The 25,693-nt window shown below is 37.1% G+C and overlaps 1 protein-coding gene across 1 annotated transcript; it reads left to right on the forward strand.

The window, feature by feature from the left end:
• Positions 1-1,093: 1,093 nt before the first annotated feature.
• On the forward strand, positions 1,094-24,715 carry SP3 (Sp3 transcription factor; the record flags this gene model as incomplete). The annotated part of the gene is made up of 4 exons (XM_017735777.1): positions 1,094-2,489; positions 14,810-15,002; positions 20,562-20,758; positions 22,948-24,715. Coding segments are annotated over 4 exons (2,103 nt in total), but the record flags the coding sequence as incomplete, so codon positions are not given.
• Between the last annotated feature and the right edge of the window lie 978 nt (positions 24,716-25,693).

Below are 25,693 nucleotides of genomic sequence, written 5' to 3' on the forward strand. Positions count from 1 at the left end.
GTGAACTCTGCCAGAGAGACTAGATTTGTTTCACAGAGCTGAGCTGATTGGAAGACAAGTTAGTTACTTATTGCTAATATTAAGGTAATCCATTGGTTTACTGTAGTATGGTAAAACAGATAAGGAGAAACTTTACTTCCTATTTTTTAGATTAATGGTTATTTACAATACCAAGGTGGTTGACTATGCAAATCTGTGCCAAGTATTGCAGGATGTTAAATCTAGCTCTTAATACTCTATTCTGAAAAAGCTTGCTTTGGTAAAGAAAGGTAAGTGCAATTTACCTTTTCTTTACTGAAAAACAAACAAACGCGTAATAGTTTCTTTAAGCATCTGGGGGTCTGCTCTGAAACATTGGCCTTTTCTATTGTTCCAACTTAATGAAGATTTTTTTTTCCCTCCTAGCTGATGCATATGACTAATCCAAACATGATTTCAGTGTAAAAGTTCTTAGTCTAGAAGTCTTCTTGCCTAGCAAAACACTTAACTCCTACAAGCTTATAAATACTAGAGCTTTGTGTTTTGTATAACAAGCTGAGGCTGTCCTATCTTTCCAACTGTGTGACTACATCACCTCTTAACATTCCCTGTACTAAGAGTCACAACATGCTCACCTGTATCAAATATAACAGAGAGTTGAAAAGCAGTGGAGCTCCAGGAGATACAGGCAACGCTGGCTTCACCGTGATTCCTTCACTTCTGTGCAATAGGCTGGGTAAAGAGTGTTTCTGAGTCCCAGGGTAAGTTGGTGATGAGAGCTCCAGCAGCCCCTGCCAGCTCCCTCCTTCCCACGGCTAGGGGTTTGGATCACCCAGCAGCCCTGCCACCAGAGTAACCCTATTGCTGGTCACCTGACCTAGCCATGACATTAGAGCTACATTTGACATGTTCACAAGCAACGTGCAGCTCATGACCCAAAGGCTGGCTACCCTGACTTAGGCATTAGATCACTTATAAAGTCTGTATTTCATAGTTTTGATCCAATTGCTGGTGGTCATATGAGCTGTACTGCATGTTTTCCAGTAGTGTATCAATATCTAGTGTTTAATTGCATGACTGATCTAACACATAGTCTGTATGACATTTGTTTTAATTTTGTGTTTTCTTTTTTCTTTTTATTCAGACAGGGGATTTGGCTTCTGTGCAATTAGCTGGAGCTCCAAACAGATGGGAGGTCTTGTCTGCAGCTCCTACCACTATAAAGGATGAAGCTGGTAACATAGTACAGATTCCAGGTGCTGCCACAGTAACTTCAAGTGCGCAGTATGTCCTTCCTATCCAGAGTTTGCAAAATCAACAAATCTTTTCTGTTGCACCAGGATCAGATTCATCGAATGGTACAGTGTCTAATGTACAATACCAAGTAATACCCCAGATCCAGACAGCGGATGGTCAGCAGGTTCAACTTGGCTTTGCAGCCTCTTCTGATAATAGCAGTATAAATCAAGAAACTGGTCAAATTCAGATCATTCCTGGCTCTAATCAAACCATCATTGCCTCTGGAACATCTTCAGCTAATATTCAGAATATCTTATCTGGTCAGTCTGGTCAAGTCCAGGTTCAGGGAGTTGCAATTGGTGGTTCATCTTACCCTGGCCAAGCACAAGTAGTTGCTAATGTCCCTCTTGGACTGCCGGGAAATATTACTTTTGTACCCATCAATAGTGTTGATCTAGATTCTCTGGGACTTGGCAGTGGTTCTCAAACCATGACAGCAGGCATTAATGCAGATGGGCACTTGATAAATACCGGACAGGCCATGGATAGTTCAGATACTTCTGAAAGGACTGGTGAGCAAGTTTCTCCTGAAATTACAGAAACTGCCACTGATAATGACTTATTTGTGCCAACGTCATCTTCATCACAATTGCCCGTTACCATAGACAGTTCAAGTATATTGGAACAAAATGCAAATGACTTGACCACAACTAGTGGTCAAGTTCATGGTTCTGATCTTCAGGGAAATTACATCCAGACGTCAGTCTCTGATGACACACAGGCTCAGAATATTCAGGTCTCCACAGCACAGCCAATTGTACAACACATACAGCTACAAGAGTCGCAGCAGCCAACCAGTCAAGCCCAGATTGTACAAGGTATTGCGCAACAGACAATCCATGGTGTTCAAGCAAGTCAAAGTATATCTCAACAGGCTCTTCAAAATCTTCAACTGCAGCTGAATCCTGGAACTTTCCTAATTCAGGCACAAACAGTGACGCCTTCTGGGCAGATAACCTGGCAGACATTTCAAGTGCAAGGAGTTCAGAACTTGCAGAACTTGCAAATTCAGAATGCACCTGGTCAACAAATAACTCTGACCCCTGTGCAGACTCTCACTCTCGGTCAAGTTGCAGCAGGTGGTGCGTTGACATCAACTCCAGTTAGTCTAAGCACTGCTCAATTGCCAAATCTACAGACAGTTACAGTAAACTCTATAGATTCTGCTGGTATTCAGCTGCATCAAGGAGAAAATGCTGGCAGTCCTGCAGGTATTTACTTTACTCTTTTTGCAGAAAATTGTTTTTTATTACTGCATGTTGTTGGTTTAAATGGTGATAATGAGAACATCATCTTGCTATTGAAGCCGACAAAACACACTGGGTTAAACACAGTGATGATAGATTTTATTTGCAACTGCTGTTCCATTAGAAACTATAATGGTAGAACGTAGTCCTACCTCACTCCTTTTAGGATAAGCTCATGTAACTCCCAAGTGGTTGTATTTGTTAACAGCACTTCAGTGTTTGTGCTTATAAGTCTTACCATGGAGAAGATCTGTATACTAAATTGAAAAGGGGGAAATCTGGCTATCAGCTGCCACTCTTGTAAGGCATCAGTATCATTAACATACCCATTCTTCCTAGTCCTGAATAGGTGAAGTTTCTATGGAAAATCCAAATACTTCTATTTATGCAGGTTTTTTTTCCCCTGAAAATTTTCAGAGCCCCTGAGGTGCTCTATCCCCCTGCTCTTTTGTTAAATTAATTTCCTACTGGCTTACTATCAGTATTACTATGATGTAGGAAACTCATGTAAGCGGCAGTGAAACAAGCATGTAAATATCAAAATGGAGGCTGTGCTTAAGAATGTGTGAATTTTCAGTACTGCTTACTTGCATTATGCTTTAAAGTAGACTCATTAATCTCAGTGTTTTATCTTGGTGGAGAAGAAATATTCTTAAAATGGGTGTTTCTTATGTGAGAAAAAGCAAACATGCCTGCTTATTTTTTGTAAATTTGATACAGTGCATTCCAAATTCCAATGCATAACTACCTAAAAAAAAGAATAAGAGATGATTGTGGTTCAGGAGATTTTGATATACCAGGAGCCATTTAAACACATTACTGGGTTGTGCCCAGGCTAATCATGAGGGGCGGAGTGAGCAGTAGAGGTCATTTGGGAGGGAACTGTTGCACAAAGTAGCTTGGGAATCACTGTTTCACTGTCATTATGAGATCCAGCCCTCTGGTTCATCAAGATACTGAAGCATAAATATTTAAGTAAAACATACATGGTTTGTATTATATGTTTGTATTGTCTATTTAAGCCTGTGAGATGAATGCAATGTTAAGTGAAACATGCCTAGAAGACCTGCTGAGTTTTGTTTCAAATGGCTAGTGATTATAATACCTATATAGTTACTTCTGTATTCTATGTCAAGAAGCCTGCTTTCCCATTTGGAATCTAAAATTTGAATTGAAAATAATATGCTGGGATGTTTTTTAGTTCATTTTGTTTTGGAATTGACTTCTGTATTGTGCACTTACCACCAAGTAAAGTTATTGAGCTCTAGATAAGCCTGCTCTTCATTGGCTTGTAGGCAACAGCACCAAACAGATGTGCACTGCTCGCAGCATTTGCTCTGCTGGCTGATCTTGGTTCTTAAATTTTTATGCTTACAGTGACCACAGAAAATCTTGGTTTATCTCCATCACACCTTGTTACCTATGAGAGTATAGACATCAGTAACCAAAACCATGTATTCTGCATGTTAATGCAGCTAAACTCAGATGTCAGAATCTAAGTCTTGGAAAAAGGACCCTTTACTAATTATTATTAGCCCTTTGGCTGATAAAAGGAGGATTATTTCTGAGATTTATATTTGGTGTAGGATCATGTAGCTAATGTTATTGCTTGTGGAGTAATGTAGCAGAAACTTGGGAAGAAAGAAAGGAAAAGGAGAAAGGAAGAAAAAAAAAAAACCAGCTAGGCACATGAGAAAGAAGTTGAGTCTGGTCTGTGCTTTGTATCATTTTGTCTATTGATCATTCTCAAGAATGTTTCAATGGTGGTTTATAATAAGATGCAAGGGAGTTCCATCAAGCATTCTTTAACTGTATTCTCCTATAAGGAATTCCACATGGGGAGGCAAGAGACTTAAACAGGATATATGAAATGTGATTAAATAGGCAGAAGTACTAGATGAGTAGCAGAAACTATTGCCTGAAGTGCATAGCTATAAACACCTGGCTGTATTAAAGATAAGATGGAGATTTACAGTGACATTTTTCCTACTTTTCTAGGAATAATAAATGGATTGGAAGGTATTAAAACTGCCATTCCTTAAATTTGGGGAGAATGTAATTGGTCCCTCCTTTATGTTAGAAGAAATTCACTTTCCCACAGTAATGATTAGTGTGACACTGCTTCTAACAGAATCAGACTGAATTATCTTGATTGACTTTCAGTGTCTTTTCCATCTTTCTCGGTGGTGTTTCTCCCCTTCTTATTTATAACCCCTTGCAATATGGTATGGCACCCTTTCTTCAGGTTGGAGAATAAATATGCAATTAGAAGCAGATTGTGAAATCATAGCCTTTTTTTCAGTCAAAAGTATATTGTTCTTTTGCAAATAAGGAAAAACTGTTTAATTTTAAACTGAAACAGGAAGGTAAGTGGAAGAGATAGCAGAATGAGAAAAGTTAAAGGGTGTGAAGCTACTTGATTCTTTTTTTTTTTTTTGCCAACTACCAACAAGCTTTGACGCAAGATAAGAAGGGTTTCCCTGTATTTTCTCCCCCAAGCTGGATAATGCACTCCTTTCATACCAAGTAGAGTCAGGCTGTATTTTCTGTTTTCATTTAAGAAAATTTGTCTACCTGAAGCAAAAATAAAAAGAATATATTCCTAGTCTTGAGTCAGAGATGGCTGGTAATTATCTGAAGTCCTAATAATGTACTTTGTTCTGTTAGCACTGTAGCTGTGAAAACAGTTAGGTTTTAGATTTTTGTTGTTACAGCCCATTGTATGAGAGGTGTTCTTCCAAGGCTCACTCCCCAGGTAGGCAGCAGAGGACATCTTTACTGTGCTTGTGTGTGAGAAGAAGAGAATGTCTTTGCCTAGATCCTACATTTTATTTACATAATGGAAAGCCATTGAAACACTAATACAAAGCTAATAGCTTTGTCCAGTAAGTATACAGTTTTCTTTGAAAAATGTCCAGTAAGTATGTTTCTACCAAAATGTCTATTTTACCAGGCATACATATGCATAGACCTGCATTGCAATGAGTTTGTTCTGAAAAGTCTTGGCCAAGCTTGTTTTGTCTTAGGATGTTTATTAGAGCTCGTATTCTTCGTTGTGCTTAGTGTTGTGGTGACCAAGGGGAGGGTATTGGTCAGTCACAACTGAAACTCTTCTGCATTGCTTTTCAAGCAAAAAGCTGTATCAAATAGTATCTCTATATGAAGAACTGGCAGAGAGATACCTTTCTCACTTGTGTTTTGGCTTCAGTCTTCTGGTCTTGAGAGGAAATTAAACCTGAGAAAGCTCTCTAGTAGTGTACTTCTTTTGTTGGCAGTTTGTAATAAAATACTGCGTTGTGTGTAACAAAAAGAGCCACTACATGCTCAGTTCACATTACTCTTTAGTGATTTGCCTGATCAAGAAAGGTGCAGTTTTTTATTAGCATGTTTATATAGATTTCTTCTTCAAACATTTCATATAAAGTAGTGTTTATTTTGGAAAATTGTCAGGAACTGAAATGTACCAACTTGGCTTTCATGTTTCTGAAACTTTAAGTTTTGTCAGCTTGGAAGAATTTTTAAGTTACTGGATTTTCCCTCTGCCCCCAAGTAATTGTCCAGCTGAAGGAAATTTAATGGTGTTAATCAAAATCTAATTGTAATAGTGTCTCAGCTAATTTATTAATGTACTGAACCAGTTTGGGATTTGTTATTTCCTGGGAAAAAAAAAAGGCAATTTTACTAGGTCTTATATAGGTTGCATAACTTGTTATAGGATGCTGGATAATTTTTTTTTATATACTTCTTTTGACCATTACAGTGGCATCTGAAGACACTAGCAAATCACCCAAAAGAAAGTAGCATTGGCTTGAGAATTGACTTTGCTGCTTATCAACCCAGACACACTCAGCTGAAAGATTCATTTATTTGAATAGAAAAAAAACCCCCTACAAACAGTTTTCCAGGTTGGTCTACAGCTGGAATCAAGTCAAAGGGATTCCTTTCAAGAGTTGACTGAAGTGTCACTCCAGAACTGAGGTCTTCATTTCTTCATCTTTCTTCCCAGCTCCTCTTCTGCAGGAGTGTTAACAGCTACTTAAGGACTCATCTGCCTGCTGCCATTGACCTTAGAGTCAGGCCAGTTACTAACTTAACACCAGTTGATAGTGAGTGGGAGTGGTTGGCTGTTTGTGCTGGCAACTTCATTCCATTCCTGTCGGAATCTGACATCTTTGTCATGCTGGAGTGATTTAGCTACTCTAAATGTGGCCAAAAAATTGGCTGGCAATTTTCAAGGTAAATAGTTGCCCAAGTGACAGAATTTAGCTACTCTAAATTTGGCCAAAAAATTGGCTGACAATTTTCAAGGTAAATAGTTGCCCAAGTGACAGGTTATCATTCATCTGCTGGTACCTTGTAAGGCTTTGGTCTAACACCTGTTTCCTAAAACAGTGTAAATGCTGAAATGAACAAAATTAAAAGTTAAGTATTCACAGTTTTACTTGCTGGGATGGTTGTTTCAATGTTTCAGTGCTTCTGATGAAGTAGTGCAGAATGCTACTTAAAGCATGGCTTTCTTCTGGCATCTAGAAATTTTTAGAAGTTTGGGCTGGTTTTCAGTGTTGCACAACTTAGTTTTTTTCTTTAAGTTTCAGTTTTCAACCTCATTAATTTTAGTTTCAATTATGCAGTTTTTCCGTCTAAGGCATTCTTTATACCAAGACTTTGAGACAAGGCCGTGGTATCATTATGAAATAGAATCTGATTTAAAAAATAAGGAAGTCTTATGAAAAGCATGAAGTAAACTGAAGCAATGATGTTAAGTAAATATTTTCATCTGACAACATCTGTCTACGGCTATCCAATTTTCATTTGAGGCATTTAGTTTGCATGTTATAAAATTAAAACAGTAAAAACAATTCTCCCCACTGTTTTTTTAATATGAAAATTAAATTGGAAACTGATGAATTTAAGTTAGTGCAGGAATTAGAGCTATTTATGTACCAATCTTGTGTAAATAGTTTGCTGTCAGCATGCTTAAATTACATTCCTTATTTTAGCATCATTTTCAAAGGAAATTAATAAATTGTGGAAGAATTAGATGATCATGCTTGTACGTGTTTCACAGTCATGCTTATAACAGCACATAGTAAATTATCTTACTTAAAGTTTGCAGAACTTCAGTTAGTCTGGTTAATTTTTTAGTGCAATATCTACTGTTGTGGAATAGAATTACATTTTTTCTTCAAATTCTTGAAAATACTGAATTGTCACATTCTTTCTTTGCATTAGTACTTCATGTGCTTTTTTGCTCTTTGCTCCAAAACAGCTCATTAATGATTTTTCTTACAGGTGGTGGTGGTGAGGTGGAAGTTTGTTGCATGTGTGTTGTGTATGCTGAGTGTCTGGGGATGCAGCTTAGATTCTCAGAGTTCAGGAGGTGAGCCTGAGTTACCTTAGTCTCAGACATCCTCAGGATGTTCACAAAAGAATGTATTACCCAGTTTCAGGTACGCATTCCTTTTTCATTTTTCAAATACCCTTTTTACAAGCTACTCCTGACACAAAACGAAAACTCTCATACACCTCTGGGGATGTATGGCAAGTATCCATGGTGTGAAAGAGGGAAGGAGTTTTATTTCCAGTACTGCTCTAACTTAAAAAGAAGTCTGGAAACTTGTCTTCTGTCTTTTTGCCGTCTCAGCACTTTACGGCCATTGTTTCAGGCTCTGTGCAGTTTTCTTGCCTTTTGAACCTCCTGGCAGGATCATATACTTTGTATCTGATCTGTGAGATCAAAACCAAACTTGTCAGTGCATCTGGCTCATAGAAAGTATCTGAAGTTTCTACCAAGGACAACGACAGCCTTTTTATAATGCCAGGAATACTCACCAGGACCTTAGTTGTGATTGCCCTCTTGAAGATCAGGCTGGGTTGTAGGTGGGTTGTCTTTTACTGCTTGTAAAAGGCACAGTTTTTTTTCAAAAGGTAGTAATTTTCAAGAGCAAAAGGAGATAAAAATACGCATTGTCAATGATGTTGTCATAATTTATCATACAGAAATGATAGTTCTCAATCTGCATCTAAAATTCATGCCAGTATGTAATTCATGTATTCCAAGTATGTTTTGTACTTCATTTAATCGAAATGTTCTTCTGTACCCTAGTAAGACACTTGCTGTGCAGAACTCTCAAGTATATTACACCGACAACGGTGGCATCGTTGATTTAAATAAGAAAATTAGTTTTTAATCTAATTGTTCACATAATCGCATTTTGAGTGCACTAATTCTGTCCCTACTTCTTTGAGTCTTTGTTTACTCTTTTTCAGTATTATCACAGTACTAGCTTTTTTCTAACCCACTGGAGCATTCACATGGTCAAAGGCTCGCAGCATTAAAACTGCAGAGGGCTCTTCAGCCTTCTCTTAAAAAGTGTCAAATGAAAACTATCCTAATCTGTTGATTTATTAAGTGTTTGCTTTGGTAGCAGTTTTTATATCTTTCTGACTTACTGTCAGTGGGAAGCTTTTCATTGTCATGTAGTAGCAGGGCAATTATTTGGCTTTTACCTAAATACAGGACAGAAACCCTTACGGAACAGTTCTCTCTTCCCTAATTACTGCTGACAGTTGTTGTTTGACCCTAGTAGCAGTCTGATATTCTTCTATGTAGAAATACTTAGCCCTGCTGGTCAGAGAATTCTCTGTGTCCTCTTGCTTTCCTTACATATTTCTGGAGTTTCTGGCTTCTTCAGTGCTAAGCATGAGCAACTCTTCTTCCCCCTATTTAGTTAAACCCTCTTAGATTTTCAACTGTGAGAAGAACAGAAAAAGTAAGTGCATGCTGCAGCAGGCATTACTGTCTATAGGAATCCAAAATTTTGAATCTGTAGACAGCACATCTCAAGGGAGTGCAGTTACTGTAGGGTGAGTAACTGTTCCTTGATGCATAATGTGCTCCTTGTGGTAGCACTGGCTAAAGTACTTTCATGATTCAAATATTTAAATATTTGCTTTAGAATAATGAATAGGATCACTTGGAGATACAGTATGTGGTATTTCTTGCGAGGAAAAGGTCTGTTGCTGTGTTTTTAATCATTCTGCTGGTACTGCTTGAGTACTGTAAGGTCCTGCTCTTAGACTTGTACACAAGAGCTGTTTTTCCTCAGAAACTTAAAATCTGATTTAGAACTATTGAATCTAGATGACAGTCTTCCTTCTGAGTTCATCAGTATTTCAAGATGACATTTCGAAGTGTACCTTATGTTACCTTGTAATTTATTGTGTAATAAAAATGCGTAAATTCACACTTAAGATTTGGGGGCAAGTCAGAGTAAAAACCACTAATTCTGTTGAGTTTCCTATCTGAAAGACTTGCACAGCTGGTCAACTGGTAGAGAGAGTTTAATTTCGATAATTTAGTTTAGATGGACAAGAACAAGAACAGTGTCTTAAGAAATTTAAATGTCTTTATTAAAGCTTCCTCACATCTAGAGGTTAAGGCAAGATGAGTCAAGATTCCAAGGGAATGTGGGTTGAACTGCAGAGAAAACAGAAAACAAAATTAACTAGACAAGATGGAAAGGAAGTGGGAATTAATATCTGTTTTCTTGGGAAAGGTAGGAAGGGAAGCATCTATTTGGAAAAGTAAACTATTAGAAACAATTGAAATGGCAGACAGATTGTGATTCTGTGAGGAAATAGGTGTGAAGGTATATGCCCGGCTGCTGCAAATCTGTTTTCAGTTCAAAGACCATATTTCTGCATCTCAGATCAGGAGCTTGTAAAGCTTGGCTGAGCTAAAAGGCAGGGTGGCTTTCAGCATCTAGGAAAAGCAGCTAAACTAGAAGCTCACAGTTTGCAGAGTGTTACAATGTAATACTGAGTGTGTCTTTGTGACATTCTGCAAAGGCAGATATATAAAAAAAAATCTGCATGCTCTTCCCTTCTCTGTTTATCCCTGTTTCTGTGGCTCTTATGCAAACTAATAACTTTTTTGATAGATAAAGAAAATAATGTGTTCCTAAGTCCTGGTTGAAACAGACCAAGACATAATGTGAAGCTTAATTGAGGCATTCGTCTGATACCTGATGAAGTTGGTAAATGGCCTGGGTATAGCAACAGTATTTTTCTCCACACTAGATCATAGTTCACATGTACTCAAGAATAGTTTAAACTGCATTTACATCTGCATTGTTTAATCCTGTAAATTTAGTTACTCTTCTCTGAAGCACTTTAAACAGATCTCTTAGTTATTGGTTTTATTTGCCAAATACACTCAATCTTATTCCATATTGTAGCCAGCTCTGGGCTTTCTATGACTATGAAATACTACTTTTGGAACACAATTGTACACCAAGATCCCAATTTCCATCTTGGAAAAGCCAGACCTAAACCAAATCTAGCGCACTAGACAGGAAGCAGAACTTTAACACAATATATATTTTTCAGAATCTGTTTGCAGTTTGAAACAGTATCTTTGTCTAAAATTCACCTTTATACTTACCTAGAACTAAGTTTTGTACTTTAAAGGAAGGGCATATAGACATTTGAAAGCATGGAAATAAAAGAGTAGTGGAGAAAATGTAACCTTCATTTAGCCTATGTTTAATTGGTAGAGGACAAAAGTTGTCTCTAATTTGCTAGTGTTTGCATCAGCTTGTCATGACTTTAGGGATTATATAAATTCTTTTAGGCCCCTTTTTTTGCAGGATATGTGTAAAGTCTCTCAGTTGAGGCTGAGTTAGAGCAGAGCACATCTAGAAGAACACCAGAGGAGAAACATAGTCTCTGGTATCAACATGAATTTTCATATTCTCAAATTCCATTGCATTGGAGAAGACTTAATCTGCAGCTGTTCTCCATGGTGTGCCCTTTCAACATCTTCACGAGTGGCACTTCTCCTCCCTCCAAAAAATACTGGTGGAATTTTAGCCTTATCTCTTGCAATAATGTGAAACCTACTTGGAGAGCAACAGATTGGTTCTAAGGACCTCATTTAAGGCAATCACATTCACTGTGGGTTTTGATGCAATCCACTCTCTGCTATACTGCATCCTGGAGAGGCTAGATAAACACTTTATCTGTTTATATTTCTTTTAATTGTGTTTTGTTTAAAGTATAGCCTACATAAATAAGTATTACGAAGTCCTGTCTGTAAATTTCCAGTTTATGTGGTACTTTTCTGTATGCCTGGAGTAGAAGATAGTCCTTCTGATGAATAACTAAAGCAATACCTACACTTTCTGCCTTACCAAGATAACCAGGAAACACAGCACAAAATTAAAAGCACCATACTACTTTGTGTTCATTTCAGTTTTGCATTTTTAAAAATAATGCTATAAACTATTGTATATCTATATCAATTGTTGTATTCTCCAGTATCCTCAACTGTTAGGAATGTTTTGTCTGTCCCTCTTTTTTTTTTTTGTCCAAATAGGTTTCTCAGTTATGCCTCTATCATTATAAAACTGTTATAAATCTCTGTACTGCTGGTGGTGATTGGGAGAAACTGGAAATAGCAAGATACTAATGAAAAAGTGGAAGGAACTCATGACAAAAGTTTGTAAAGTGGAACAAACATTGCATAGAAGGTAGAAAGTCATGGATACTGGCAGGTAGTAATAGACTTTTTGGACATGCTTCTACTCTTAGGTATATCTCTGTTATTAGAGTGTGACTTTTGGTGGTCAGTATAATATGAGAAGTCATATGTTCCATGGAATGTTTGACTTCAGTAGTGGAGTTGGGTCTTGGCAGCACAGATCCATACACTAATTTGTTCCATTCACCTTTGCTAGAACATACGTCTTTTGAAGTATATAGATGAAGTCTTAACTGGATTCAGCTACTGAGTTTGTAGGCACACTATGTACCAGTGTCCAGTGTTAGTGAGATCATGCAGAAATGATCTTCTTAAAACACTGTGTTATGTTGTTAACAATCCTTTAATCCTTATTTTAAATAAAACCAGAATTTATACAGTGTACATTTGTGCTACATTTGATTGGTAAAAGAATTTTGAGTATCGTGTGTAACATATGCAGTCCTAAAGAACTGCTTGGAGACTTGCATTGGCCTGTGCTGGCAGCCTTGCTGCCTTGCTATATTTAAATTCCTATTACGTACCCTTTTGTGCAAGAGTGAATCAAGCTTTTGCTTTTTTCTTAAGTTGCTCTAAGTGAATGTATTAGTATACTTATTTGAAAGATAATTCTATAAACTTTATGTTTTATAGTGGTTTAATGCTTGCTTGCATAAAATTAATTTTATATATAACATACAGATAATAAATTAGAATAATAATTATTTTTTAGGTGAGTCTCAGAAAATGGCTTAATTTGGTAGGAAAGGTAGTTTGGTGGCTTATGCAGAAGACCAGAAATCTCCACAGGTTTTCTAGGACTTCACATGAAAGATATTTATTATGGTGCTGTCTGAAATTGTGAACTTGTTAGGGTAACAGTGAAGCTGAGTGCGCTGGTGACTTTGGGCAAGCTTACCACGGTAGCACTACGCGTGTAAAAAATCACCAGAAGTGAGTGTGCTTGCTCTTGGATTCCCACAGCTCAGAGCGTCATATTCACACAAACTTAATTTCTAGCATTGGCTTTTGCAGCCAAACCAGATAATCATTCTAGACTTCCCTGGTTTTGACCTGGAATTCTCTTCCCAAGGCAGTGGTGTCCTAGAGAATTACTTAAACTGTAGTTACATCAGTGATGTAGGGTACAGGACAGTCCTGCATATGGTAATATGTGTGCAAAAGAAAGGCAAGCTGTGGTGTTGGGGATGACTGGGCTGAGACTTTATTAGCATCAAGCAAATTTTTGTGTAGCAATATCCTTTGTCTCTAAACAGATGAATGCTGGAGATGATTTTGAAGGTAGAACCAGGTAACTGTTACTCTTTACATATTTTTTCATTGGTTTCTTTCCTGATCTCTACTGGGACAAGATGCTGTTTATCATATGACCCAGCACCATTTTTCTGATGTTTTATCATGCAATCTGTGAAGCTTTGTCTTTATTATAAAGATGATGGCTGATGCACTGACTCCCAGAAAGAGCTTAGAGTGGGCACAATGCTCAATTAAGGTTTCAGTGTTTAAGGATAAAAGTCTACGTGATAATTGACTTTGTTTTGCCGAAAAAGCAATCTCTTGAATATATCCAGAAAGACACACAGATGTTAGTTCGAAGCTTCAACAAAATAAAATAAATAAATAACACTCCCCCCCACCCCCCCAATTACTGTTGTTTGCTTATTAGTTTGTGCTAGTGGGTAATCATTTTCACAGAAAAAATGCAAAGTAAACTATGCTGAACCAAAGAAGGCACTGGGGTTCACCTTTCTAAAATGATAGTACAAACTGTTGGGGTTTTTTGGGGTTTTTTTTTTTTTTTTTTTTTTTTTTTTGCAATCCAGACTTTAAACCCATTGGGAATACAGAATAGTGTTTGAGGAGGAAATGTTCCTATTAAAGTGTAAATTTGTTAAAACAGTTGTTGTTGTGATGCTGTAATTAATTCTTCGATTAGATTGAATAAATGCTCTGTATGGAGAGGGTGCACATACTTACAAATGTCCATCCTATAAGGAGTAAGTAGGAGGCCTTTTTGCATTCAGGAAACTGCTAAGACCTATTTTGACTGCTGGTATATCAAAATGTTGAAGTGGCTCATGTGTTGCTTATCTCTGTCTAATGCTGAATAACACTCTTCCCTAAATGTTTTCTTTTCTGTGTAATGTGCAAAAGACATAAATTTCAGGTGAAAAGGGAAAAATTGAACAAAAACATTAATTTAATTGTTTTCCTTAGGTATCTCGGTCTTTCTCAGGTGAAAACCTTCTATTAGATTGATTTCTCACATTACTTTATATATCTCTGTGCATACTGAAAACTTCTGAAGACCATTGAGGAAAGCTGTTTTTACTGCATGTGACACTAATTCAGAAATGCTGTGGGAACAGAATGGCTACTCAGGATCATTTGAAACATATGTTTACATTTTCTTCAACCTCTGTCCAACCTTTTTCCTTAGTTTTTCCCAAGTTTCAAGCAAACAATATTCTCCTGGTGACAGCATTCCTCACCAAGAACAGTTCAAACTTAAACTATAATATTTTGTTATAGCTTATCTTCAACTTTGAAATGTATAGTAAGATAAACTTTTAAAATACATTACAGGTTACAAGGGCACAGAAGCAATGTCAGTATGCGGTTAAGGATGTTGACTTTTGACTGACAAAGTGCTCTTAAGAGTAAAAAGATTTGATCATTTTGGTTTCCTTCTGTCTATTGAACGGGCTACTTACGGATCTGTGTTTGTTCTTTTTCTCAGATATTAGGATTAAAGAAGAGGATCCTGATCCAGAAGAGTGGCAGCTCAGTGGTGATTCTACGCTGAATACTAATGATCTAACACATTTGAGAGTACAGGTTGTAGATGATGAAGGGGACCAACCACATCAGGAGGGAAAAAGACTGCGACGAGTAGCGTGTACATGTCCCAACTGCAAAGAAGGTGGTGGAAGGTATGTAAAATTCAGTGTCATATCATGCATATAATGATGAAAAACAAATAATGAGCGAGAAAAAAAGGAGCTTCTGTTGCCTGCAGTGAGAGGAAAGTAGAAGCTTATGCAGAAGAGTTTATGCAATAAAGGACTACCACTTTCATTTTTGGATTTGCAGGTGAAAAAGCAGATTATTCCATCCTTTCTGAGTTACTCCATTGCTGGAGTTAGATGTCACCTAGTACAAGTGAGTGGGATAAAACATTGCCCTTAAAAATATGAAAATTAAATAGTTTGGAATATGAAGTGAGGGGGATAAAACATTGCTTTTAAAAATATGAAAATGAGATAGTTTGGAATATGCACATCTGTGATTGGCTTCCTATCATATGTCAAGAACTTGATTAAATCCTGTGTTCCTGCATTTCCTCAGTGATTGAGCATTTTTTCCATAATTTAATTGTTTTAGAGTGTTACAAAAATACAGTTTTCCTAGTTTTCTTATTCACTGGTTTCCTAGGAAAAACAAGGTTTGTATAATAACTCTAAATAACAAGTTTTGAACTGTTTTCAGTCAAAGTTGGTGAGATTTGACTAACAAAGAGGTACTAAGTTCCAATTCATTAAACTTGAGTCTTGCATTGGAACCTATGCTTTATTATTGTGCATCTCATTAAAATATTACTCATCTTTTTATAATAAAGATTTTATTCTACTTCAAAACACTTAATTTTAAATGTCTTGATTATGGATATAGAAGGGGAAGGGGGGATAATAAGCTGCCTTTTACAAATGAAAATATTTAGTTGTGTTTGTGCTTGATAGAATTGTGCAGGGGCTGCTTTCCAATGCACTAAAATTTGTCCATTTTGATAATACTTTCTTCACTAAAATGGAAATCTTTATTTATTTGGGAACTATAGTGTAAATTTGTAAAATGACTGTAAAGAACCTGTCAGTCTCCAGTGGTACTAAGAGTTCTAATAGCACTGGCTGAGTTACATCTCTTGTCAAGTCTCTTGTCAGTTCTTGCTGTATATTCTAGATACCTTCCTTGCAAGCACAGGGAGGTAATATCTTAGGCAGCCATGCCAAGTAAGTATTAAATGTTTAAGACAAAAAGACTCTGATACATTTACACCACCAGCAAAGCTAGTGATAATATTTGCGGGTTATACATCATCGTCATCATCTATTGGATTCCTCTTGTTAAATTTGTATGTGTAGTTCACTGCAACATAGCACAGACATTGCTAAGTTCTTGCTGAACTCTGATTCTGCCATGAAAATCTGCCCTAAGTACACCCTGGGTTGAGATTTGTTTCATTTCAGGAGAAAACTCTGAAAATGTGATTTGCACTGCCTGTAATCTTAGGAAACAGAGACTCCATGTGTTTGGTCTTCCTTCCTCATGCTCTGTTCCAAACTACAGTGGCCTTAATTTAGAAATCTTTGCTGTAAAATCCTCTTCTTTCCAGTTTCTACAAAATGTTTAAAGTTTCAGCCCAAGAGAGAATCTTTTTGAGAAATGGTTTGGGAAGTCTGGAGAAGGGTGTAGGCTTGTGGACTGAAAGAGATAAGAGCTAGGACAGAGTTTAGATCCACTGAAATCCACTGTAAAGGAAGGCCTGGACACATCAAACATACAAAGTAACTAGGAAAAGTAGGACAAGAAGTCAGGATGTGAGAAGAATTAGAACTGGAAGAGAAACAGGATAATGAAGGAGACAATGGTGGGGAAACAGAAAAGAGTGAAAGTGCTTACAGTTGCTAGAGCAACTTTCCCACCAGAATGTAGAATTCCTTTAAGAGTTTAGGAGAAAGGAATAAGCCCACTTGGAGGAATATTTGAGCATTGATCATGTTCCATAGCTGCTAGAGTTACCTGTTTATCCCTACTGCTGGAATTCTAAGTTTTGATTTGTCTTTCAGCTCTGCTGATGATTTGCAGAGTTTCAGATAGCATTCATAATTCTTAAAATGATGTTAAAGTTACAAAATTGAAAATTGAGCAAATGATTTAAGATATCCTGGGCAACTTTAATTTTATCCCCTGTGCCATATACATTATCAGTTGGTTTCAAGTCTTACTTGACTGCATAGTGTTTTTTCATATGTTGTCAGTGCCATTCGGTGGATGGGATGGCTGATACACAGGAGTGAATCAGGGCTGTGTAATGATTGTCACTTGCTTCACTTATTGCAGAAATTGGGAGGTGTTTAGGGAATGAGATACAGGAGTGCAGCAACAGGGCTCTGAAGTCTTGGAGGTATTTATCTATATAGCCCACCTTTTCCACTGCAGAAGTACTGAGTTAATTCCTGTGGGGCTGATTGAGCAGACTGCGAACATCTACAGTACTCGAAAAATACATGCTTCTACTACATTGAACTTGACACCTCAAGCTCTGGTGGGTGTTTGACAATTTTGGCCTTAATCTCTTTCTACCCCGTAGTTGGATGTACAAAGTGATTGTACTAGTTCAGGTTCACCATACTGAAACATTAAGATGATAAAGCCAATATGTTTGTGAATTCCTTAGACACTCTGAGTGAGTGTTGTCAGTACCCACAATGAGGAAAAAACACCCTGGAGAAATAAATAATTCTGTTCATATTCAAATAACACAGTTCATAAATAATATGTAACTAGTAAAACAAGCACTTTAAATCAATGGGAAAAAACTGAATAGTGTTTCACTCAATTAATACTGTTGCTCCTATGCTCTGAATGGAGTAGGAAAAGGAAAATAGCTTCACATATGCAGACTTCATGATAATTTAATCTATTGCATAGCCTTGGTTTTGGTATTTCTTGCATTTGCTGTTTTCTGGATTCAGGGGCGAGTTGAAAAATTCTTTCTGGGTTTTGCTGTTGGCTTTTGGAATTGAACTACGTTGCAGTCTTCAGATTTGTACCAGTTTTATGAAGTGGGAAGCCACCATTATCTTTGCCTTACTTGGTGGGAGGAAAAGTAGGAAAGGAGGATGATGTATTAGATTTGCAAATTAACACCTTTTAGCCCCAAGCTTATGTAGTACATGGGGAGTAAGCAAGTGGAGAGAGGGAGAGCCACATGCCTCAAAGGATGACTCTGGTTCCAAACAGAATGTATTAAGCTTCTAGTTAGGGTGAAGTTAAGTAGAAAGTTTAGTCTCTTCTCAGTTACATCTAGAGATTTCACCCTCCTAACAATTACATCTGCAATTACATTGAGATATAACTACTACTGTCTGATCTATAGAGGAACTGTGCTTCTGAGCACCACGTCAGGTATGTAACTCTAAAAACCACATTTTTAAAATAATTTGTGGGTGTTTCATCCTTGAAATACTTAATGTTGTTCCTGGAAATACTGTGGAATATAAAGTCCAGTTTCTGGGCCTGGCTATTGAGAAATGTAATTTCCATTGAAGTACTTTAACATTAATTGTTTTTAAGACTCCGCTCAAGGAGTAGGCTGGAGTCATACTCATTTATTCAGTGATGATGGCTATTGGCCAGTGCAGCAAGAAAGGCCTCTTAGCATGATGTGTTAGGGCATAGTGCCAGACTGTTACAGCTGCAAAGTGTCCAGATGGAATTTGGCTTATATCCTGTCAGTTTAGAGTACACATGAAGCAAACATGCAGATGCCCATATGAAGTTGTGTAGAAAAAATACACTTAGTTGCTAATTCACAGTAGTCTTGTGGGTTTCATTCTGTGGATCCCTAATTTCCCCCTCACTTTGAACTATGTAGTCTGCTAAGGAATTCTGTCACCACTTAGGTGAGGTGCTTAGGATTACGTATGCTATACCACCTATGCACGGTAATGACCATGGGTTCAGCCTTGGTTTCCTTCAGTCTAGATGAAAGGTGCAATGAAGCAATTTCAAATTATTGACTTGGGAATCTTAAAATCATTCTAGGGAAATTTTGATGTGATTTCATCCAATTTGTGTACTCTATCATGCCAAGTTACAAAATATTTGTACAGATTTCTGTGGAAGGGAAGACACTATATTTGGAGAAGGTGTGAGGATGAAGTCCTCATATGATTATCCTGCTACAAAAGCAGGATCAAAAGCCTTTTGGACTCTGCTTCTGCTGCCATTGAATTTGTTCTAAAATCAAAACTTGTATTTGTCATGACAAATAATTAGTAGGTAAAAGTGATGTTTTTTTCTTCTGAGACAAAATGACTAATGAAGCACTATAAAGATTGCTCTATATTGAGAGTTCTTAGAAACATTTTCTATGGCTTAGTGGGATTTTATCTCCTTACTTTCCTGGACTGTCTGTAATGCTTTAGGTACATATGTGATTAGGCTGGAATTCCCTTTAGATCCTGTGAGGTTTTAGAGTGAGTTCATTTCTGTGCATGTTCAGAAATGCTTGCTGCAGTTGCTAGCTCCATGAAGCGTGTATGCACTTTACCCTGAACCTTCATTAGATGTAAACCAGAAGCTAAAGCACCCAGTTTAAAGAAAAAAATTGCCCTAGGGAGGCAACTGAAAATTGTATAATCAGTCATGGAGGATGGAGCGCCCAAGACTGTGATTTCAGAATCCACTTAAGTGTTCTAAGTTAACGTTGCTGATGAATAAGGTGGCCTATGCCTGGCTGCATTTTCCAATCTCCTCCCTTGCACCAGCATTTACCGTTCATGTGGCTGTGTTGTCAGCCAGATCTATTCCCTCAAGTGCCCCTTTCAGTAGCAAACACTTAAATTGGCTAAAATCAGTCATGATGCCCTGCACTGGCCAGACTAATCTTTCTCTGGGTGTTCTCTTATCTATCTCTTGTGATTTGATTTAAAAAAAAAAAAAATTAGGCTGTTGTATCAGGTGCTTCCCCTGAATCAATCACCTGCCATTTCAGTGAGACAGCATCTTAGAATAAGCATCAAGCTTAGTCCGGATTATATGATCTGTGAATTCTGTGTTCATTGTGGATTTTTTTTTTTAAACTAAAAAAACCAAGGAATTAATTTAAATGTCAGCAAGATCAGCTTCCACCTCTTTTAGTGAAAGCATTCAGGTCAGTATGCTTGTCTTCAAACCCCAAACTGATTCTCGGGTTTCCCCAAGATGCCAAAAGTCCCATCTGTTCTCTACCCAGTTGCCAAAATCTCCAGTGTCCGTTTTGGCAGTTGCAGTAATTTGTGTTTTTCTTGGCCAAAACTATCTTTGATACGGTAAAACCTGAAACTTGGAGAAACGTAAAATATGGACACTTCAGCATCAAAGTGGTACAAACTGCTGTAATAACTGTATTTCCAACTTCATATACATGTATGCTTCTTAAAGATTATGCTTCTGTCACATATATTTCACACACAGATGAATTTATAGTTTGTTGTGGCATTGGGATAGCATTATAGAATTTATTTTCAGCTTCTTATGGAATGTACTGGAATCCAGTTGTATTTGAAACAAAAACATGAAGCTACGTGGGTTGGTTTGCAGATCCCTTCTGGTACATGTAGCCCCCTGTATATGTATGACCAGTATTTAGGAGGACTATATTAGAATGAATAACTTCCCTCTCTCTCTCTTTTTTTTTTTTTTTTTTTTTTTTTTTTCTTAAACAGAGGCTCCAACTTGGGAAAAAAGAAGCAACACATTTGTCACATACCAGGATGTGGCAAAGTATATGGGAAAACTTCACATTTGAGAGCTCATCTCCGCTGGCATTCTGGAGAGCGTCCATTTGTTTGTAACTGGATGTTCTGTGGCAAAAGGTTCACTCGCAGCGATGAGCTCCAGCGACACCGAAGAACGCACACAGGTTTCCAGTCTTTGATTCTGCTGTATTTAACTAAAGCAGTGCTGTGGACAGGGCTTGGATAAATAACTTGTAAGAGGAGAACAGCTCTTTGAGTTGAATTGATTTTAATGCAGTGTGATTTCTCTAAAATCAGCTAATACTTACTGATATTCACTCACTTTGGAATCTTTGGCAGGTCTGACTGAGGAGATAAAACGGCCACCTCTCGATTCAGAACTGACATTTACGCTAGTGTTTAATGTAGCTTAATCAGAATACTTTGATTCAGGCTCAGCAATGCAGTTCATTTTTTGGAACCAGATTATAACTCTTTTTTTATCTTAAAACTTCAATTAGAGAAAAATAGAGGACTAGGTGGCCTGGAGATTAGATATAATTGCTAAGATCAAAGAAGAGCTTGTGATGGTGCATCATTCTACATCTTTTAGTTTCATGGTTAGACCACCCATTAGGAACTTCAGTTTCACATTTCTCCTTCTGTCTAATACGAAGAAAATAAATTAATGTAGATATTCCACCTTTTCAAGGAGCAGCTAATTTAAAATGTATTGTCTGTTTTACCTGTTTTCCTACAAACTAAATCCATATTTGCATTCTACAGGATGTTTACCTTTTAAAATCATAGTATTTGAAAAACCCATAGATAAATAATTTTTGTGCCTATCAGCATTTACATTGCCTAGAAGAATGTCTCTGGATGTCTGTGAAAAATATTCCATGTTGTTGTTAATGGTGTGCTTTTGTGTAGACATTTTGGATACTTGAAGCCAAGCTGGGATGTTACAGTTTGTCTGGATGGACAGACTGATGGTTTCTAGAAAAAGGCGAGTTGAATGATCCAGTTCAGAGGGTGTGGTTAATGGCTCCTAGTGTGCTTGCCTACCAGTAAAAAGTAGAGAACTGCAGGGATCTATCCTTTGACCTCTTTTAAAATATTTATCACTGGCCTGGAGGAGTCAACAGAGTTTACTCTTCTTAGGTTTGTGGATGACCCCAGACTGGGGTGACCAGTTGATGCACTTGATGGCAAGGCTGCTGTTCAGGGGGACTGAGGCTGAAGGAATGGGTTAACAGGAATCCTAGGAAATTCAGCAAGAATAGTCACAAAATACTGCACCTGGGATGGAATTAACACTTAGAGTAATGCAGGCTAAGTGTGGAGAGGTTGGGAACAGCTCTACTGAAAAGTACCTGGGAGTCTTGATAGACAAGTGGAACATGATCAAGAGCCAGCAGCAATGATGCCCAGAGCTGTATCAAGAGAAGCAAATACCCTAGTCCCAGGGAAGTGATTATCTCCCTCTTCTGGTTAGACTGCATCTAGAACATGGCATCTAGTTTTCAGCATCCAATATAAGAAAGACATTGATGACAGGGTTGAGTTCAGTAATGAGTGACCAAGATGATCAGGAGGCTGGAACACTTGCCTTATGAGGAAAGGCTGTAGGATTCAGATGCACAAAGAGAACAGTAATGGCGGGGGGAGCTTAGTAGTAATTTTCTAGTTAACTGCCAAGGCCACCCTTAAGAAGGCAAAGTTACTTTCCCTGATGGTGCATTCATTGACAGATGAGAGACAACAGGTGTATGTTGAAATAAGAAAGGTTTAGAACAGCTATAAATAAAAAACTGTAGTTGTGGGAATAGCCAGGTGCTGGAAGAGGATGCCCATAGAGTTCCTGCAGTCTCCATCCTTAAAAGTTTTCAAGAAAACTGGGTCAATTCCTCAGCAATCAGATCTGATCTCATAGGTGGCTGCTTAGGAAGAGATCAGAACAGACTTTCAGAGGTCCTTTCAAACCTGAACTACCCAATGCGCTTGTGTGTCGGTTTTAAGTGGGATTCTGCTCTAGGTCATAGTCTTCCCTGTCCATCATTTGGTGGGTTTTGTTCTCCTCCTAGAAGTTATTTATCGGTAATAATTGCAGTGAAACTTAGCAGCCTGAGGATATGAGATGGCTATGTTCTCTAGCATGCCTGAAAGATCTCCCCAAACTTGGTGACACAGAAAATTAAATTAGTTCTTGTATAAAGGATTTGTATGGGTGTCAAGAAATGTAATACACAAGTTTATCATGTTGGATCAGTTTCTTCCTCAGTATAGTTTTTGTTAGAATTCTGATTCTAAAAAGCAGTAAGTTTAATTTAATTGTTAATGTTCTTGAATATTTTTTTTTCTTCTTTGACAGGTGAGAAGAAATTTGTCTGTCCAGAATGTTCAAAACGCTTTATGAGAAGTGACCACCTTGCCAAACACATTAAAACACATCAGAATAAAAAAGGTATTCACTCTAGCAGTACAGTGCTGGCATCAGTAGAAGCAACATCTGATGATACTTTGATTACTGCAGGAGGAACAACACTTATCCTTGCAAATATTCAACAAGGTTCTGTTTCAGGAATAGGAACTGTTAATACATCTGGCACCAGCAATCAGGATATTCTTACCAACACTGAAATACCTTTACAGCTTGTCACAGTTTCGGGAAACGAGACAATGGAGTAAATATTACACAAGATACCTATTAATTGTGGTTATTTTTATACAGTAGTGAGAAGAATATTGTTCCTAAGTTCTTAGATATCTTTTTATTGATGTGCAAAAATTTTTGGATTGACAGTAACTTGGTTATACATGACACTGAAATGCCTTACTTTGTATGATATTCCATAGTATATTAAAATGGTAAAATTGCATGGGTTTTGTAGGTACTTTTGGAATCTAGAAGAGATGAAATTTTACCAAGTTATATTAAAAAAAAAAAAAAAAGAATTTAACGATGGAAATGGTAGTCTAACCAAATGCATCAATCCTGTGTGGTTTAGTGTAAAAAAAATGAGAACATGTTGGTATTTATCTATTGTAAGATAAAAGAAGTTGATGGGTGAAAAGAAATCACATTATGATAAAAGAAATTTTGTAATTTTCTTGATGACTGGAATTTTTATTATGCATAACTGACAAATCAAGTTTCCAAGCAAATGTTACATAGTGTAGGCTTTACTTAGCTCATCAACTTGTCATTTTGAAGCTAATTATTTTAATTAGGTTAACTATGTACAATATTTTAAGCATTACTCTTGTAAGATTTTGCAAACTACATTTTAACATGGAACTCTAGGGATAGTCACCTTTTAAATCCTGTTGAAAAGCCATGTTTAAGATTTAATTTGCCAAAATGATGTCTTGTTAATATTCTTTCAATAACCAAGGTGGGCAATATAACCAATGTTTAAAAAGCTTAAAATGTTAAGAAAAATAAATATGTATAGGTTGAAGCATTTGGGTGGTAAGGCAAATGTTATAGTGAAGTATATCCCTTCTTTTGAACATTGGAGGACCAAAAATAAGGTGTATTGCGTCTCAGCAGTGATTTTTATCAAACCTTTTTCCAAAAAAAACATCTGTCTGCCAGGGCCTTAAAAGCCATCATGTAAATTACCAGTAAAATATAACATATGCAAATACAAAAGAAAAATCACTTCCATATTGACAGTACTCCCAAACATATGGATATAGTCATAGTGAACTAGGGGGGTTATGAGGTTTTTATTTGTTTGTTGTTTAGTTTTTGGTTAGTCAATCTGCATTTAAATATCAGCCATCTTTCCTTTTTTGCTTCTTCCCTTAAAAATTGTATGTATCCAGTACATTTAACTGATAAACATATATGTTTTTTATTATGCTGAATTTTCTTTTTATTTTTTAATTACTGTTTATATTTTCAATTATAGAAAATGTACAAAATGAAGTTATATAGCCAGTCTGTAAGTGCTATACCATTTTCAAAAAATGTACAACAATAATTACTGCAGTTCACCTATTTACAAACATTTGGAAATCTGTTCATTTGTTATTCTTAAAACCACCTCAAATTTAAAGGCTACCTTATTGTACGTTTAAAGTGTATTATAACAGTGTGGTAGTTAATAAAACACTATTTTTTTTTCTTTTGACTTGAGTTTACTGTGCTTCTTGTTAACTAACAAGGTGTAATTTCATAATACGTTTTGATAGCCTGAGATGTTTTATTATTGCACTAGGTGGTGGGAAGTAGAAAGTGTTTCCTTTCCCTGTGGGCACAGAGATGGTAATTTTCCACCTCCTTGCTCAAAAGCCCCCATCTGTATGTGGTGGACACGAATGTGCTGTGTTGGTGTCGGGGGGACGTTTTGGTGTTCTGATGAGCAGGGCATGAAGAATATGTAGGTCCCATCCTATAGATTGCGTTTAAGTCCTCTGACACGTGCACAATACCTGGAGATTAATAAGGAGCTGTGGCTGAGAACTGTGAGATTAAAGAGAGTAATAGTTGTATATGATGCTCTAATGAAAATGAAAAGCTTTTATTTGTGAAGTCTAATGTCTTGGGAGTATCAAATGACAGAGGACAGACTAGGATAATTTAGGATAAACCCAGCAGAGTTCAGCCTAGAAAAATGAGAACTGGAAGTCATGTAGGAAGGATTTTCTGAATTTGCAGTTTAGTGGAAAAAAAATAATTAATGCAAATCTTTTAGAGATTCAGAGCAACAGAAATTGACAGGTACAGAGAAAAGGGAGTTAATTCACCATCAGTTTAATCGTCTGTTTAATAAAATGAAAGGATGAAATTGGTTGGGATGAGAGCAGCAGCTTGAGGGAAGACAGTTCTGCTTAGACTTGCAGTGTTCCATGGATGTTGTCAATATATTAACATACTCTGAATCCACTTCCTTGAGGCAGGTGAATGAGCTTGGTTTTCAAAAGCTGTTTTAGTGTACAGAGCATATTAGTATATTTCTGATACTTAGGTTCTGTTTCTCATCTCTTAGCCATCAGTAGCTGTATTAGTGCATTATTTTAAGTGGGAGGGAAGAGGGCTACTTTCTTATTCAAACTGCTTTTCACAAGTTTTATGGAATGACATTTTCACTGATGTTCCTCTGTGGGTG

Source organism: Corvus brachyrhynchos, unplaced genomic scaffold (genome assembly GCF_000691975.1).
Source record: "Corvus brachyrhynchos isolate BGI_N302 unplaced genomic scaffold, ASM69197v1 scaffold255, whole genome shotgun sequence".
Classification (NCBI taxonomy): domain Eukaryota; kingdom Metazoa; phylum Chordata; class Aves; order Passeriformes; family Corvidae; genus Corvus; species Corvus brachyrhynchos.